Source organism: Bufo bufo, chromosome 7 (genome assembly GCF_905171765.1).
Source record: "Bufo bufo chromosome 7, aBufBuf1.1, whole genome shotgun sequence".
Taxonomy (NCBI): domain Eukaryota; kingdom Metazoa; phylum Chordata; class Amphibia; order Anura; family Bufonidae; genus Bufo; species Bufo bufo.
The window spans coordinates 94,051,976-94,071,743 of NC_053395.1; the positions used below are offsets into that span (position 1 = coordinate 94,051,976).

The following is a 19,768-nucleotide window of genomic DNA, read 5'->3' on the forward strand; positions in this document are numbered from 1 at the left end:
ACAGGTCCTATACAGTAAAAGAGACAGACGGAGATGCCGGCTACGCGAGCAAGTGGACTAAGGTGAGTTAAATGATTTTTTATTTTTTTTTAACCCCTCCAGTGCTGTTTTACTATGCATTCTGTATTCAGAATGCTATTATTTTCCCTTATAACCATGTTATAAGGGAAAATAATACTATTTACAGAACACCGATCCCAAGCCCGAACTTCTGTGAAGAAGTTCGGGTTTGGGTACCAAACACGCGCGATTTTTCTCACGCGAGTGCAAAACGCATTACAATGTTTTGCACTCGCGCGGAAAAATCGCGGGTGTTCCCGCAACGCACCCGCACATTTTTCCGCAACGCCCGTGTGAAAGAGGCCTTAGAATCCAGGAATCAGACAGAGGTGGATACATGGGCAAACAGATTATAGCACCTTTACAGGGGCTAGTAAGCTAGAGGAAGCTATTGCTCAAGCAAGGAGTGGAAAAAAGCAGCTTAGCATATATAGGAGCTGATTAACTCATTAGTCAAGCAGTTGCAAAAGGAAAATTAACCCTTGCAGTACTGCAGGGTGAAGTTCAAGTGAATAGTCTGTCTAATACACACACAGAAAAACTGGATTGAATGGGTCCACAATCCGGAAGGTGCAGAACGGATCATGTTCTATTGTTTTGCGGTGTGGATGGATCACGGACCCATTCAAGTTGAATGGGTCTATATCCATCTGCAGCAGCTGCACGGATGGTGCCCGTGTATTGGGGACCGCAAATTGCGGTCCTCAATGCATGGAATGGCCAGGCAACAGCCATGTGCATGAGGCCTCATTCTGTGTCAGTGCTTGGAACCTGCATGACCTGTGGTGGCTATCCCCTGTGTTTGTATTTGAAGTACATAGGTCAGGTAACCTGATGTATAGTTAGCCCTCAGAGAGGCAAGGTGTTTTATTTTGTGAGTGCATAAAAGTGACTAATTAACTTGCATGCCACTGTCCTGTGTTGGATGGAAAGCTTTTAACCCGCAAAATTTGCTGACCCCACCACAAGAACATGGACCTGCAATAGGTTGCAGTGCAAAAAGAATAGTGCGCTGGTTAATGACGCCATGACAAAGCTTGGAAACTCCATCATAGTGTGGAGATGATGGCAGAAATAAACATCCTACAACAATCCAGAATATTATTTTTAAACTGATTTCTATGCTGGAGATTTCAAACACAGCATATACAGTTTGTAATTCTCTGACCTGTTAGAAAGGTACATGACGTAAACAGCATCTTATGTGCGGACAGGAACTCAGTGTCTCTATGTATTTCCAGGGAAACCTCAATGTCAGTCTCATAGGAATGAACAGAGAAGTAACTGACTTCCTTCCGTTCTGTGTCAGAGGTGATTACCGTGTAAATTATCATTAAATCACGCAAATCTGCAATATTATTTAGCAGTGTAAAAGCAATGAATGACAGCGAGACAACCGGCAATCGGTCGATTTTTTGTTAGTTTGATCGTTTGTGTGGGCACAAAGAAATCATCTTTGGATGTTAATGAGTTCAAATATGTGAACAGGAAACGTTCAGTGCACGCACGATTACAATCACATTTCAGTAAGTCCTTTACAGATGATGGAATATGCAATTGAAATTACGATTTTGTGAATGCTAAACGTCACATCTAAAGGGTAGGAGTTGAAACGCTCACTAAACCAAGTAACATTCATTGTTCAATCGTACCGATCATCGCCTCGTGTAAAGGTACCTTTAGAGATCAGTGTTAGTCATGACACAGCTTAGGATCAGAAGGGAGGTTATACAGTCACTGGTAAGAAGATTACCTTCACTACAGTTTACATTATATGCCTTTCTAACAGGTCAGAGAATAAACATTTTTGTGGGAGTGCTACTTTAATAAGCATGGGATTTTTTTCAATATAACCCATAAAAAAAATGAAAAATGCTGGATATCCACTTTAAAGATTTCTCCCGCATGCATTTTAGGCATTTTGGAATATGTCAGTACTGTATAAGTGAGGGAGATAGTGACCAAGCAATTATTTTTTATCTTTTGGTCATAGCCTTCCAAGATATATAAGCTATACATTTTTATTTTTCCACCAATGCAGTTGTATGAGGGCTTGTATTTTGCAGGACAAGTTGTAGTTTTTAATGGTGCCATTTTGGGGTACACATAACTTACTGATCAACTTTTACTAACTCTTTCTGGGGGAGGATGGGAAAAAACTACAATACTACCACTAAGTTTTTATGTACTAAATTTTGTGGCGTTCATTTTTTGGCATAAATATTAATGGCGTTCACCATACAGGATAAATGACATGATAATTGTATAGTGCAGGTCGTTACAGACACAACAATACCAAATATATGAAGAGGATTGGATAAAATTGGAATTCTTTTTTATTTAATAGAACTTTTTAACACTTTTAAACTATTTTTAACCAAAACGTTTTAATAATTTAATAGTCCCACAAGGTTGCTTTAAAAGGCTTTTTTATTTTATTTGCTTCTATAATTCTTTAGACTGCCTATGCACTTCAGAGAATTGTACTGCCAGTGCTACACTGACAGTAGCCACCAGCATGCTGTGCCAGGGGGGTGCAGCCTACTAAGATACACTGCAGTTATGGCTGGAGCCTTCATTAGGCCCCAGCCTGCTGTGCAATGACAACGGCACCCTACGATCTCAATCATGGTGATGCCGCAGTTGCCGAGCCCTCACTCTCTGCTGCACAGAAGACCCATGCAGTGCTTATTCTAGGCAGCCATAGATAGCTGGTAGTCTAGAAATAAAGCCCATTTATGACCACCGTAGAAGCCCGTATCAGCGGTCATGAAGAGGTTAAGGATTTTAGAAAAAAAAAATATAATACACACACATATTGCATTAGAAAACTGAATAATTCACAAAACTGACTTGGCATCCACATATATGTATGGCATAATTGTATTGCCACATCCTGATCACATGTATTTGTCCATTCAACCACAGTGGCGTCTTTTAATATTTCACATCAATACTTTGGCAAATGCCATCAATCTGACAAATTTTACGACTCTTCTTAGACACTCCACCTTTTCTAGACACTTTTCTAAACGCTTTTCTTTTGAGGTGCATAAAATATTTAGACACATACGGTAATTAATCGGGTGCACAGAATTTGCTCTAGTTTTGTGCAATCTGAGCCAGAATTCTATTTTTAGGCTGCAATATACATTCAGAAAATCTCTGTCATACATACCTTCTGACCATGCCTTATAGACAGCTGAACATCATTTGTCCAAAAGCATTGTGATACACACAATACAGTTTGTCCCGGCCATTCTCTTACCCAGTCAATACGTTTTGTTTTAGGATAGGCTTCAATAGCTTCACCAATCACCTTAAAAACAGAATCATTTCATAGAAATGTATTTTTCACAGATTTCTTCAATATCATACGATATTATTATTTTAATACTGGCTCCAGAAAAAAAAAAAAGTGTATTATAAACACAGACAAACTTGGAAACACACTGCATTGCGTATCTCGTGCTGATCCTGAGTCCCGCCATGTAGTTCAGTCTACTTTCACACTGGCGTTTTGGCTTCCGTTTGTGAGATCCGTTCAGGGCTCTCACAAGCGGTCCAAAATGGATCAGTTTTGCCCTAATGCATTCTGAATGGAAAAGGATCCGCTCAGAATGCATCAGTTTGCCCCCGTTCCGCCTCCATTCCGCTTTGGAGGCGGACACCAAAACGCTGCCTGCAGAGCTTTGGTGTCCGTCTGACAAAACTGAGCCAAACGGATCCATCCTGGCCCACAATGTAAGTCAGGTTTTCCCTGACACAATATGGCACAATAGAATACGGATCCGTCCGCCATTGACTTTCAATGGTGTTCAAGACGGATCCGTTTTGGCTATATTAAATATAATACAAACGGATCCGTTCTGAACGGATGCACAGCTCTGAACGGATGCGTTTGTGCAGATCCATGACGGATCCGCACCAAACGCAAGTGTGAAAGTAGCCTTAAACCAGAGCTGCATTCACAATTCTGCTGGTTGTAATTGTAAAAACAAAACAAACTTATAGCCAAACAAACCTCTAACAGAGCAGCTCCTGGAATGCAGTGGGACGGTTATTTCAGTAAGCTCTACATCAGATACTTGCCTAATATAAACGCTACACTTCCTAAATGCAAACTATCAGAACAATCTCTGTGCAGACAGTGAACAAAGAGTGGATTCTGGGAAACTTCACTTCTGAAGCCTGCAGAGTTGTGAATGGAAGTCTGGCCTATAGTATAGATGGCAATACAATGAACACCGAGGGGGGATAATGTGCTGCAATATTAAGGTGTAACTGTCTTTTCTGTTTATTTACTATAGTGTGGGGACAGGGATGTTAAACATTTTTATAATTTACATTATTAGGAAAAGCTGTTTCATTTTAGCAATGCTCTAACTCCGTGTTCTACCGAGCTCTGAAGACGATTTAGTGGAACCTAGCTCCTCTTAGCTCACAAACCCAGCCCTGGCTCCCTATATGTGCCCCATCACTGCTGTGTCCCTGGCTTACTTGCTCTCGCACCAACTGCTGGCCGCTTAGTACATGCCTCTCTTCCCTGCACTTCTCTATTAGTCACTGAGCGCAGGGATGAGACTGAAAATGGGACTGCCATCGCTTAGTGCTGACAGTAAGTGTACAGTAACATAGCACACTTACTGTAGGGCTGCATTCCTGCTCCTCTCTAGATCTTTCCAACGCAGACAGGTACCGACATACTAGCCGCTGGCAGCACTGAATGCACAAACCCTATTCGACTAAGGACATAATAACACCCAGTTGTCAATGTATTCATAGGTTTCTAAGCGGAGTGACAGAGGAATTGTAGAATGCAAAGTTATGAGAAAAGATACTTCAGAATTCTTATTTCATAGGGAAATACAAGTATTTAAAAAACGACATGTCAGGAGAACTGACCGGTCTTCTTTGAAAATGAGGTGTGATGATGCACCTAGGAGGCTATTATAAACTTCAAAGGACACTGGCAATGTGAGTTCCGCATTTTGCGGACCGCACATCGCGGCACTTAATAGAAAATGCCTAATCTTGCCCGCAATTGCGGACAAGAATAGGACATGTTCTATTTTTTTCGGGATCGGAAATGCGGACCCGGAAGTGCGGGTCCGCATTTCCGGATCCGGGCAGCACATCATGCGGCCCCATAGAAATGAATGGGTCCGCAATTCCGTTCTGCAAAATGCGGAACAGAATTGCGGACGTGTGAATGCAACCTTAAAAAGATAAAATAGACAAATTGCCAGGACCAGATGGCATACACCCCCATATCCTAAGAGAATTAAGTAATGTCATAGCCAGACCCTTATTTCTGATTTTTAAGGACTCTATACTGACAGGGAGTGTCCACAGGATTGGCACATAGCAAATGTGGTGCCAATATTCAAAAAAGGGTCCAAAAACATAGCCCGGAAACTATAGGCCGGTAAGTTTAACATTTGTCGTGGGTAAACTGTTTGAAGGTTTTCTAAGAGATGCTATCTTGGAGGATCTCAATGAAAATAAGCAAATAACCCCATATCAGCATGGCTTCATGAGGGATTGGTCATGTCAAACTAATTTAATCAGTTTCTATGAGGAGGTAGGTTCTAGACTTGACAGCGGCGAATCAATGGATGTCGTATATCTGGACTTCTCCAAAGCATTTGACACTGTACCACATAAAAGGTTAGTATATAAAATGGCAATGCTTGGACCGGGAGAAAATGTCTGTATGTGGGTAAGAAACTGGCTCAATTATAGAAAACAGAGGGTGGTTATTAAATGGTACACACTCAGATTGGGTCACTGTCACTAGTGGAGTACCTCAGGTGTCAGTACTATCCCTATTCTCTTCAATTATTTAGTAATGATCTTGAATCCAGAATATCACACTGTCAGATTTTTTAAGAATGTATTTGCAAATTATGGTGGAAAATAAGTATTTGGTCAATAACAAAAGTTTATCTCAATACTTTGTTATATACCCTTTGTTGGCAATTAGAGATGGCCAGTTCGCAGTGTTCGCGGGCGAACACTGCGAACTGGCCATCACTGTTGGCAATGACAGAGGTCAAACGTTTTCTGTAAGTCTTCACAAGGTTTTTACACACTGTTGCTGGTATTTTGGCCCATTCCTCCATGCAGATCTCCTCTAGAACAGTGATGTTTTGGGGCTGTCGCCGGGCAACACGGACTTTCAACTCCCTTCAAAGGTTTTCTATGGGGTTGAGATCTGGAGACTGGCTAGGCCACTCCAGGACCTTGAAATGCTTCTTACTAAGCCACTCCTAAGTTGCCCGGGCGGTGTGTTTGAGATCATTGTCATGCTGAAAGACCCAGCCATGTTTCATCGTCAATGCCATTGCTGATGGAAGGAGGTTTTCACTCAAAATCTCACGATACATGGCCCCATTTATTCTTTCCATTACACGGATCAGTCGTCCTAGTCCCTTTGCAGAAAAACAGCCCCAAAGCATGATGTTTCCACCCCCATGCTTCACAGTAGGTATGGTGTTCTTTGAATGCAACTCAGCATTCTTTCTCCTCCAAACACGACGAGTTGAGTTTTTACCAAAAAGTTCTACTTTGGTTTCATCTGACCATATGACATTCTCTCAATCCTCTTCTGGATCATCCAAATGCTCTCTATCAAACTTTAGACGGGCCTGGACATATACTGGCTTAAGCAGGGGGACACGTCTGGCACTGCAGGATTTGAGTCCCTGGCGGCGTAGTGTGTTACTGATGGTAGCCTTTGTTACTTTGGTCCCAGCTCTCTGCAGGTTATTCACTAGGTCCCCCCGTGTGGTTCTGGGATTTTTGCTCACCGTTCTTGTGATCATTTTGACCCCACGGGGTGAGATCTTGCATGGAGCCCCAGATCAAGGGAGATTATCAGTGGTCTTGTATGTCTTCCATTTTCTAATAATTGCTCCCACAGTTGATTGCTTCACACCAAGCTGCTTGCCTATTGCAGATTCAGTTTTCCCAGCCTGCTGCAGGTCTACAATTTTGTTTCTGGTGTCCTTCGACAGCTCTGGTCTTTGCCATAGTGGAGTTTGGAGTGTGACTGTTTGAGGTTGTGGACAGGTGTCTTTTATACTGATAACAAGTTCAAACAGGTGCCATTAATATAGGTAATGAGTGGAGGACAGAGGAGCCTCTTACAAAAGAAGTTACAGGTCTGTAAGAGCCAGAAATATTGCTTGTTTGTGGGTGACCAAATACATATTTTACCGAGGACTTTACCAATTAATTAATTAGAAATCCTACAATGTTATTTCCTGTATTCTTTCCCCCATTCTGTCTCTTATAGTTGAAGTGTACCTATGATGAAAATTACAGGCCTCTCTCACTTTTTAAGTGGGAGAACTTACACAATTGGTGGCTGACTAAATACTTTTTTGCCCCACTGTATGTATAAATACTCAGGGGTCAATACAGAGATCTCTCCCATCATCTATTTATCCACAGGACTGTGACTGTGACGAGGGGACATCCTCTGCGTCTGGAGGAAAGAAGTTTTGTACACAAGCATAGAAAAGGATTCTTTACGGTAAGAGCAGTGAGACTATAGAACTCTCTGCCTGAGGAGGTGGTGATGGTGAGTACAATAAAGGAATTCATGAGGGGCCTGGATGTATTTCTGGAGTGTAATAATATTACACGCTACAGCTACTACAGAGGGGTCATTAATCCAGGGAGTTATTCTGATTGCCTGATTAATGTCGGGAAGGAATTTTTTCCTACTAAAGTGGGGAAAATTGGCTTCTACCTTACAGTTTGTTTGTTTTTTGCCTTCCTCTGGATCAACTTCCAGGATAACAGACCAAACTGGATGGACAGATGTCTTTTTTTCAGCCTTATAACCTATGTTACTATGAACCTCCATAACTGTAATAACATTGAGGAAAAGACATGGACAGCAGCAACTACAACCAGGAAGAACATAATTTGTATGTCATAGTTCAAAGACTGTTCCTGTCATGGTGATGACGCTCTAAAGACCACTAAAAGGGGCTAAACATACGTTATCATGGGAGAGTGAGGGCTGAAGTAAACATACCTTATGAACAGACTGAATCATGGCAGACTCAAGCTCTACAAGCCACTTTTCAACTTGGCCTCTTGCTTTTGATGTGGAAATTGTATTAACGAGTTGCACCACTTCTCCTTCACTGCTGTTCATATGTGTGATGTCTAAGACATCAGTAAACTCTACTTTTGCTATTCCTTCAAAGCATTTCTTTAGGTGGGGCTGTACTCTGAAACAATGGAAATACAAAGAACGGTGTTAAAATGACACTGTTAATAAAACATTACTCCTTACTCAACCTTAGTTGGAATGAAGTGCATGGACTTTACATATGAATGTAATGTACAGGGTGGCACTTTGATAATTGGTTCAGTCACAAACCTTTAAAAATGTTTTTAGTAAATAACCATTATTAATATGAAAAGAGGGCTTGTGTGTACTACTGGACTGAAAATCCTTCATAATTAAAAGGGGCATTCCAGTATTTTCACACAGATGACCTATACCCCAGATAAAACATCAATGTCAGATCGGTCGGGTCCAACAACCGGCACCTATACCAATGAGCTGTTTACCCATCCACTGTACAGTGGCCATACAGGGGTACTGCAGCTCAGCTCTATACCTGTTTGAATCTGTTTCGCACACAGATTTTTGTCCTTATATTGGTATTGGTTGCTGGTTGAATTAGTCCTACATTGAAATGGCAAAAAAGTCACTTCTCAAATATGATTGCACTCAAGTGTGCTCTAAAAAGTTTAATATACTATCATACTGCATCTTTATTGTATCATGTATTTTATAGTTTCTGCTGCTGATGAAGTCTGCTTACCACATTTGTAATACAAGGAAAATACCACACAAACTGATGTTGATAATGGTTTTATTAGAACGTACCTGGTTGGATCCTTTGTTTCTGATAAAATTTCAAGGAGCTCATCATTAGACAAAAAGAAAAATCGGGGAAAAAACAGTCGCTTCTTTTCGAGGTAGTCATTAAGTCCCTTTAAAATGAGCTCCAAAAACTCATTTGACTTTTTGAATTTTTCAAGCATTTTTTCGATCATAACCACAGAAAGGACATGTGTGTCCTAATAAGAAAACAAATATAAATACTGTTTCATCTCTTTCATCCAGTTGTTAATTTAGCTAAATACAATTTGGATGACTAAAAGTAAATCACATGAAGAAGAAGAATATTATAGAACACATTTTGGATGAAGTTTTCAAATGCAATAAAAAAGCAACAACTTACTTTTTTACTCTTCATTAGGTTAGAAAATCAAATAGAGGCATTTAATAAAGTGTTTATGCCATTGTGCCGTAGTCTTGATAAATGTCCCTCAAAGTCAGTTTTAGGCTACTTTCCCACTGGCGTTTTGGCTTTCCATTTGTGAAATTCGTTCAGGGCTCTCACAAGCGGTCCAAAACGGATCAGTTTTGCCCTAATGCATTGTGAATGGAAAAGGATCCGCTCAGAATGCATCAGTTTGCCTCCGTTCAGCCTCCATTCCGCTTGGGAGACAGACACCAAAACGCTGCCTGCTGCTGTCCGCTTGACGAAACTGAGTCAAACGTCCGTGCTGACACACCATGTAAGTCAATGGGGATGGATCCGTTTTCTCTGACATAATCTGGCACAATAGAAAACGGATCCGTCTCCCATTGACTTTCAATGGAGTTCATGACGGATCCGTCTTGGCTATGTTAAAGATAATACAAACGGATCCGTTCATGACGGATGCATGCGGTTGTATTATTGTAACGGATCCGTTTTTGCAGATACATGGCGGATCCGCCCAAAACGCAAGTGTGAAAGTAGCCTTAGGCTACTCTCACACTTGCATTCAGAGCGGATCCGTCTGGTGTCTGCACAGACGGATCCTCTCCTATAATGCAAACGTTGAGATCCGTTCAGAACGGATCCGTCTGCATTATAGTTCAGAAAAAATTCTAAGTGTGAAAGTTAGTCAGACGGATCCGTCCAGACTTTACATTGAAAGTCAATGGGGACGGATCAGTTTGAAAATTGCACCATATTGTGTCAACTTCAAACGGATCCGTCCCCATTGACTTACATTGTAAGGCCTCTTTCACACGACAGTATGGCTTTTTCCTTGTTTTGCGGTCCGTTTTAAACGGATCCGTTGTTCCGTTTTTTGTTTCCGTTGTGTTTCCGTTTGTTTTTCCGTTCCGTTTTTCCGTTCCGTTTTTCCGTATGGCAAATACAGTATACAGTAATTTCATAGAAAAAATTGGGCTGGGCATAACATTTTCAATAGATGGATCCGCAAAAAACGGAACGGATACTGAAGACATACGGATGCACTTCCGTATGCATTCCGTTTTTTTGCGGACCCATAGACTTTAATGGAGCCACGGAACGTGATTTGCGGCCAAATATAGGACATGTTCTATGTTAAAACGGAATGCATACGGAACACATTCCATTTTTTTTACGGAACCATTGAAATGAATGGTTCTGTATACGGACCGCAAAAAACGGCCCGCAAAACGAAAAAAAAAAACGCCCGTGTGAAAGAGGCCTAAGTCTGGATGGATCCGTTTGGCTCCGCACGGCAAGGCGGACACCCGAACACTGCAAGCTGCGTTCGGATGTCCGCCTGCTGAGCGGAACGGAGGCCAAGCGGAGCCATCCTGATGCATTCTGAGCGGATCCGCATCCACTCAGAATGCATTGGGGCTCTACAGATGCGTTCGGGGCCGCTTGTGAGAGCCTTCAAACGGAACTCACAAGCGGAACCCCGAACGCTAGTGTGAAAGTAGCCTTAGTTGCACTAGTTTTCTTTAAAAAGACCTGGGATGTCATCATCTGCAGGGGAGACTCACCTTTGGTTGGCCTTATAACTGAGCAGCCCCAAGCAGAGAATCTCATGCATGAGCAGCCTACTGCCAGGCTGGCTTCAATTTAAAAATGTACAACATACATTCCATATGAGGTGTCACGTGCTGTGATGCTGTCAGCGCATCGCTCCTCTCTCCCTGTGTATATTGGGACCAGTGCTCAGTGAACTGCCTTTCAGCGCTGTGAGAGTTAATCTTTCCCTCTCGCTTCCTGTCCAGCTGCTGACTAAAGTGCTGATCAGTCTCCCTATTTTTCTGGGCAGTGCCTCCACCTCCATGCCTGAGCGTTGAGGTTTTCTAGTGTCTAGTAACCAGCAAAGGTGTGATCTCTTGTCCAACTACTTGTGTACCGTAACTTGCCTGTCTACTGATTCTGCTCCTTGCCACTTGCCCCGACCTTGGAATTGCTATATGGAATATGCATTTAATCAGCCTGCCCTGACCTTGGACTGGGTTCAGACTACACCTTTTGCCTGATCTCTTGGTGCCCCCATGGGTCAGCTGTCAACTACACCGGGACTCTTCCAGGGCGAAACAGCCTGGTTGGTTTCATGTAGTGATGTTCATATTCCTGTCGGGGGTTTAAAGGTCCACATCTGTAACATGAGGTGTAGCTTGAAGATCCTGGGTCCCAATGCAAAATCAGCAACATCAGGTACCAACCATGTACGATTTAAACTGGTGTTTACTTATGTGGAAGAGGGGCCTTTGGGCCCCCTCAGGCTCCAAGGCTCAAAAGCAACCGCTACCTTTGGATACCCTATAGCTAGGCCCCTGTGAACCAATGAATGTTACACCTACATTCATATACTTTGTAATCCTGTAAATGTCACACATAATCCACAAAAAACATACTTTCACCACACAGAAAATCACAAATGTTAAATTCTCTACATTTCAATTAACACATTTATTTCTATATTCTTTCTAAAATAAAAAATGTATTTGTCTATTTGTATATTGAAACAAGCTTTATATATTGATTCAACAGAAGGACCATTTTCTATTAAAAAAAACCTTAATGTAGTCACATTTTGAAAGAAAAACTAACAAAACAAAATCCTATGTCATTACCCACCAAGGTTTTCTTTTCTATATTTTAGCAAACAGGAAATACACATTTTTAAGTAGCAATTATTCAGAATTACCCTGACAGGTTAGATACTTGAAAGATCACATTTGCATTACCTTTCATCCCAAAATGCTAAAAGCTAACCCGCATTATCATGAAAATAGAAGACAGAGCAGGTTTATTTTTGTTGATCAGTAGGAAAGAATTCCAGCTTTGATGCTTTCTTTACCAAATAAATTTATCGGTTGGGTCACAGCGCCACCTTGTGGAGATTTAGATTACAATATAGCACTGCAAGAGCTAGGTATGTACATGAAGATTACCAAAGAACAGGGTTTATTAAAAACCAAAAAGTATTTGATCATTATTTATAGAACCAATTTAGTTGATTATTCATATAAAATCAGGTATCATAATATTCAGAATTCTTTATAGCTCACTAAAAGGTTCTATTTCCATCACTGTTTTATTTTACATATGCTTACCCTTTTTCTTCATCACATCTTCCATCAAATGATACATTTTAAATGTGATACTTTCCAGTGTGTATGGAGGCTTCACAAGCAAATCATATCTAGATATCCAGATATTTATTTGACCCGTAATCTTATGTATATTGTTCCAATAAAGAAATGCTATCTACAGCCACTTACCAACAATACTAGTTTTATCAAGTCTCTCCATGTCTTATCTACAGTTGAGAAACGCCTTCCTTCTTCTGGCATCTGGGCCATTATATCTGGAGAACTGAATATAGGCTCCAAGTATAACCATGTAGCCTGGACTTTTAGCCACTCATCCAGAATCTCTTGCAAAAGCAGTAACTTTCCTTCCCATTCTCTGTAAAGAAAACAGAACTCTTTAAGTGCAAGTTTAATAGTTTGAAATAAGATTTTAGGGTTCATGAGCAGAGATGTATTCCAGGTCTATACAACATCATAATTACACAAAGCCAATTTATGGCACCAATAGACCCCCCAATTTCACACAGGGGAACACAGAGGTTTTTTTATTTGGATTTTGTATGATCCAGCAAAAAAGTGGTGGTACAGTATGTCCTATTGTACACTGTATTGCTGAGGTATTCTCCTCCAGAACTACTGCTTGGACAATCTAGTGAAACCATCCGGCTAAAATTGCAAATCTTCTCTCTTATTTCAATTCATATTGATATAACAAACATCCATATAGCAATTGTATCGCCGGTCCCATGGAAAATAGCCTACGTGCTTCAAATGCAAATCCTTACTTGTGGCTACTGATAGCAGCGATTCATTCCTATAAATACTCATCTACCAGACTCCACCTCATTAACCCTTCATGGTGTAAACAGTAACAACTTCAACTAGTCTAATCATTATTAGGACCTAACCTGGGTAAGGTATTTTAACAACTATATTAACTAATGCCTAACTAGGCAGTGGAACCTATCTTGACCCAGGTTAATTAATACTTCACTTTTATTTCTATATGTGTTAACCTGAATAAGGTGGATATATAAACGTGTTACTTATCTTTATTAATTATTCCTCCAAACCAAAAAAAAAAGGTTAAAAATACAGTCCCCACTGCACTAGTGGTTAGTAGTGATAAGTGGTGAAGAGGGGACGAGAGAGTGCACTAACGCCCACCCTCTCACATTGGAAGCAAAATGCTACAGTGTCACCATTTGCAGGGCTGTTACTAGCTCTGTGCTGCTGTCAGCTTGACCATGTATAGCAGTGGGGACCTAGAAGCGTCACCCCACTGTCAAAAGGATGCACACTGCACCCATACACTCAGCAGGTCAGCTAGGAGCCAAAAGGCTAGTGGCCCTACAAACTATTGATGGACACTGCTATATGCCATGTGAAGCCTGAATGTTTGAATTTTTTATTTTTTTGTTTGTAGGAATAATTAATAAAGATAAGTAACACGTTTATATATCCACCTTATTCAGGTTAACACATATAGAAATAAAAGTGAAGTATTAATTAACCTGGGTCAAGATAGGTTCCACTGCCTAGTTAGGCATTAGTTAATATAACTTCAACTAGTCACATCACATAAGACTTATCACAGCAGGTTTTAGCTACAATTGTAACCTGATTGTGGAATAGATTAAAACAATGGTTAAAAATCCCTAAGTACAGTGTAATATTGTAATATGTTTCATAAATAAACAACTATTAACTTCAATCTACAATCATAGATTGCAAGCTCTTGCGGGCAATCTATACCCCTCTACCCCTCTGTACCAGTCTGTTAATGGTTTGTTTATTGTATTTTTATATTTGTGTAACCCGTCTGGATGTACAGCACCATCGAATTATAGGGGTTGTCAGAGTTATATCTATATATGTCATGGGGGCTTATAACAGTATTAAAAACACATTTATAATTTACTCAATATTTATTCTGCCATGTTTCACCACGGCTGATGCGGGTCATGTGACCCTTGACGTCATCCACTATGCTCCAGTGGTGACGTCTCATGAACAGACTTCTCCCTGCTTTAGGGAGTGGCCAGGCTCTGTTCATGAAACGTCAGAGCCTTGTGTGCCCGCCCCCTCTCTCTCCTCTGGCTGCCGCGGCTCCTGTGAGGGATCACGCATGCACGATCCTTACCAGTGATGGTAGTGGGGCGGAAAGATTCAATGTTGTGCCTGCTCCCTCCCTGTGATCCACCAGTGTGCCCATTCCCCTGCGTCTGCATCTGGCAATCTTTACCAATCTCAGCAAGTTACCATTGCCCTACTCCATCGGACATCAGAAAGAAAACCACCGCCCAGGGACATCACAAAGTAAATCATTGTCCCTCATATAGATATAGCTGTGATATAGCTTAGATAGATATAGGTGTCATATAGCTTAGATAGATATGGGTGTCATATAGCTTAGATAGATATGGGTGTCATATAGATTAGATAGATATGGGTGTCATATAGCTTAGATAGATATGGGTGTCATATAGCTTAGATAGATATGGGTGTCATATAGCTTAGATAGATATAGGTGTCATATAGCTTAGATAGATATACAGTACAGACCAAAAGTTTGGACACACCTTCTCATTCAAAGAGTTTTCTTTATTTTCATGACTATGAAAATTGTAGATTCACACTGAAGGCATCAAAACTATGAATTAACACATGTGGAATTATATACATAACAAACAAGTGTGAAACAACTGAAAATATGTCATATTCTAGGTTCTTCAAAGTAGCCACCTTTTGCTTTGCACACTCTTGGCATTCTCTTGATGAGCTTCAAGAGGTAGTCCCCTGAAATGGTTTTCACTTCACAGGTGTGCCCTGTCAGGTTTAATAAGTGGGATTTCTTGCCTTATAAATGGGGTTGGGACCATCAGTTGCGTTGAGGAGAAGTCAGGTGGATACACAGCTGATAGTCCTACTGAATAGACTGTTAGAATTTGTATTATGGCAAGAAAAAAGCAGCTAAGTAAAGAAAAACGAGTGGCCATCATTACTTTAAGAAATGAAGGTCAGTCAGTCAGCCGAAAAATTGGGAAAACTTTGAAAGTAAGGGCTATTTGACCATGAAGGAGAGTGATGGGGTTCCGCACCAGATGACCTGGCCTCCACAGTCACCGGACCTGAACCCAATCTAGATGGTTTGGGGTGAGTTGGACCGCAGAGTGAAGGCAAAAGGGCCAACAAGTGCTAAGCATCTCTGGGAACTCCTTCAAGACTGTTGGAAGACCATTTCAGGTGACTACCTCTTGAAGCTCATCAAGAGAATGCCAAGAGTGTGCAACGCAGTAATCAAAGCAAAAGGTGGCTACTTTGAAGAACCTAGAATATGGCATATGTTCAGTTGTTTCACACTTGTTTGTTATGTATATAATTCCACATGTGTTAATTCATAGTTTTGATGCCTTCATAGTCATGAAAATAAAGAAAACTCTTTGAATGAGAAGGTGTGTCCAAACTTTTGGTCTGTACTGTAGGTGTCCTATAGCTTAGATAGATATAGGTGTCATATAGCTTAGATACATATAGCTGTCATATAGCTTATATATATGTAACTAAGCTATATGACAGCTATATGTATCTAAGCTATATGACAGCTATATGTATCTAAGCTATATGACAACTATATGTATCTAAGCTTAGATACATATAGCTGTCATATAGCAATGTGACAGGAAGATCTTCTGCCTGTGTGAGCTAGGAGATGATCATGTGACTGTTTTTTTTTATGCAAAGTTAGGATGTGCAGAGCAGGGTGAGGGGAAGGTCAGATTATTCACACCCACAAATATTCATGAGGCAGAGCTCAGTCATTGTTGTTACACGCCCCACAGCTTTGCTGCCGCATGTAAACAAAGCAAGAATAGCATAACTATAACTCGGATAACCCCTTTAATTGCGCTTTCAAATAAATAATAGTAATAATAATAAACGTTATGTCGTGTGGACTGTGGTATGTACTAGTATTTAATAAAAAGCATTAAATACTATAACAGTATTTCTAAATCCATGTTAATTGGGTTGTCACACTAAAAAACTACACCAGTGTGAACAGTGCACAGTATTGGAATCCATTTCTTTAATTTGTATCAATTAGATTAAATCAAACTAAAAACCATACCAGTATGAACAGTAATGTAAACTAATACCATATAGAAAATACCCATTACATAAAAAGAAAATGAATAATGAAACATTAATTCCCTCCTCAAATTGGTCTGCAAGAGTCCGTGCACTGGGAAGACGCACTTTCCTAAGGAAACTGGTGAGCTGCTGTTTGTTTGTAGGAGAGAATATCTCCAAATACAGTGCTGCATTGTTACAGTAGTAATAGAAAGATGTTATTTAAGGCCATGGGAAAATAATATTAACATATTTTAGGGGAAATAGGAGCAGTGCTCTGATGGATTTATGTCAGATTGTGCAGCTCTGAAGCTTGGTAAAGCTCCACACACTATAAAGGCAAAAAAGTTGAAAAGTTTTAATTAAGACTTTAAGAAAGTTGCTTAGACACAGTCTGGTGGCAGTTTTAACCATTTAAAATTGCTGACAGCACTAGGCACAGTTTGAGGAAAGCAGGACAGACATGCCTTTCCTGGAGCTTTTATCATCAGGAGTAGCGTGAATAGAAAATGGTATCCTGCCCCGGTAATGTGGCTTCAGTAAGCTGCTCGACAGCCCTCCCCTCTGATCTGAGCGACAGCAGCAACAACAACAACCAGGAGACTGCAATGGCTGTCAGTCAACGCATAGGAGAGCACACGTGGCAGGAGCAGATATTGTCAATCTTCTCGCCTGATCTATTATTTCCTACTATTGTTCCGCTTTTTTATTTTTATTATGGATTCATTTGGGGGAATAAAATGTCTTCTAGCAGTAGTGATCAGTGTAAGAATCGTGTAAAGCAGCAGTGCTCCATTCCCTATGATCTGAAGATGTGACTGTCACATCCTTATCACTTATCAGCAGTAGCTTTTATAAATATGTTAAATATGTATACATCTTTTTTCCCAAAAATTTTTTTAACTTCCCAATGAAAATCCTACATGGAATAAATGGCATCAAACTAGCCACAACACTATTCTTTACCTTATTTCGTTTTCAAAAGCCTTAATAAATGGAGATCCTCTCATGGTTTGAGTTTTGACAATGTGGTCATCTAGAAGCATCTGTATATCATCCACAGATGACAAAATATAGGTCCCAGTTTCACGATAGGGAAGTAAAGTGAACTCCATTTGATCCCATTCAGAAATCATTTTCTCCATTGCTTTTTCAAGTGAGTATTCCTTGCTTGCAGATTCACTAATGCCTTCAAATATGTCCAAATATGGCTGAAGTTTCATGTCCAAAAACTTATTAACACTGGTGTCCTCTTGGGGTTTAATTGGATAGCCGACTATAGCAGACATTGCCTCCCAGTGTCTGTCGCGCAATCCTGGATTACAAACAACCTGAATAAGGGGTATGATTTCTTTGAATTCTTCTACTTTGTGTTTGATTTTCAATGTTAGAGAATGAGCATTTGGAGAGTCAGTAAATGTTCTTTCAAGTTTGTACAGCATTCTCCAGTAATTTCCAACATCTTGCTCTACAAGATCAGGATTTACCGTAGTATAAGGACCTTCCATCCAATTTTTATACTTTGTGTTAAACTCTACTATAATTTCATAGAGTCTAAGATATGGATTAAGAGAATCTTGAATCTTTTTCCTTTGCGGATACTGTGAAGCTATCCAGCCGAATGCTTCCTCCTCCAAGTTAAGCTGATCAACCTAAAACAATTAAGGGACAAAATATACCTGATGTATGAAACTTCATAGAATTAGCTTTAATATTTTGGTACTTTTACCAGCTTACAGGTCTCTAATAACGTTTTCTCTCTCTCAACCTGCTGTATCACCACTGACAATGCATGAAGGATTACATCAGTTGTAGGGGCCAAAAACCCTACCGTTGACTCCATCAATGGCCCACAAATCACATTCAGAAAAGGCCAGGTCAAGAGGTAGGCAAGCACACAAAATATTTATGACTAATGTTTTCTCTATACAATTTTTTCATCTAAAACAGCTTTGGAGCAGAAGAAATAAAAAATTCAAGTGAATGGGACCTGAGCTACAGTATGCCAGCACGGCTACTACATAGTGAATGGAGCCTTCTGCTTCCAGCTCCATCTACTGTTATACTGTATTTCTGACACTAGCTGCTGCTGCAAACAGCTGATCACCAGAGAATGGGTCTTCAATAACTAAAAGGTGGACAACCCCTTTAAGCCCTCAGATAATCAAAAAACACATTTTCAGTAAAATATGTCCAAACCTTTGACTAGTACGTTATACTTTCTCCAAGTTAATTTCTTATTAAAATTTTACTTGTTGACAAATTCAAAAGGTTCAACGTACACTAAATATCTGTCAGACTATAAACATAAAAGATGCAGAGCTGCAGTAAAGAAAGCTAACTGTAATACATCATATTACAATATATTCAACTGTAGGAACATTTACTTTGTTATAAAAATACAGAAAAATGTCATTTCAAAGAGGGATCATTTCCATCAACTACACCTTAAAGGGAACCTGTCACCGGGATTTTGTGTATAGAGCTGAGGACATGGGTTTCTAGATGGCCGCTAGCACATCTGCAATACCCAGTCCCCATAGCTCTGTGTGCTTTTATTGTGTAAAAAAACTGATTTGATACATATGCAAATTACCCTGAGATGAGTCAGAGCTTGAAAATATGACTCTTCTCTGGTCACACAAGTAAGAAATGACTCTTTTATGTTAATTTGCATATGTATCAAATCGGGATTGTTACACAATAAAAGCACACAGAGCTATGGGGACTGGGTATTGCGGATGTGCTAGTGGCCATCTAGAAACCCATGTCCTCAGCTCTATACCCAAAATTCAGGTGACAGGTTCCCTTTAAAGTTTAAAGGTTGTGTCACTTCAGCAGATGTCATTTGCTATGTAGAGGAAGTTAATACAAGGCACTTGTATTGTTATTGTCCATATTGCCTCCTTTGCTGGCTTGACTGCTTTTTTCCATGGTTGCGACCACCCTGCAGTCCAGCAGTAGTAGGCATGCTTGCACACTGTAGGATAAAGAGCAGGCCTATGCACATTTCGGTGTTCTTGGCCACCAGAGAGAACAGCTCCTTCTCCTATGGTGTGCAAGCAAGATTGCAGGGCGGTTGTAACCCCTGGAAATGAGAAGTGCATAATGTAATGGAAAAATTAATCCAGCCAGCAAAGGAGGCAATATGGACAA

The 19,768-nt window shown here is 40.4% G+C and overlaps 1 protein-coding gene across 1 annotated transcript in view; it reads right to left on the reverse strand.

The window, feature by feature from the left end:
* The window catches only part of DNAH7 (dynein axonemal heavy chain 7), a 574,291-nt gene that overhangs the window by 469,861 nt on the left and 84,662 nt on the right, over positions 1-19,768 (reverse strand). Inside the window, exons 16-20 of the mRNA XM_040440176.1 lie at positions 17,579-18,264; positions 12,671-12,857; positions 8,978-9,171; positions 8,111-8,309; positions 3,239-3,379 (exon numbers count right to left, since the gene is read on the reverse strand). Coding sequence (XP_040296110.1) covers positions 3,239-3,379; positions 8,111-8,309; positions 8,978-9,171; positions 12,671-12,857; positions 17,579-18,264 — 1,407 coding nt within the window. The remainder of the gene's footprint in view (positions 1-3,238; positions 3,380-8,110; positions 8,310-8,977; positions 9,172-12,670; positions 12,858-17,578; positions 18,265-19,768) is intronic.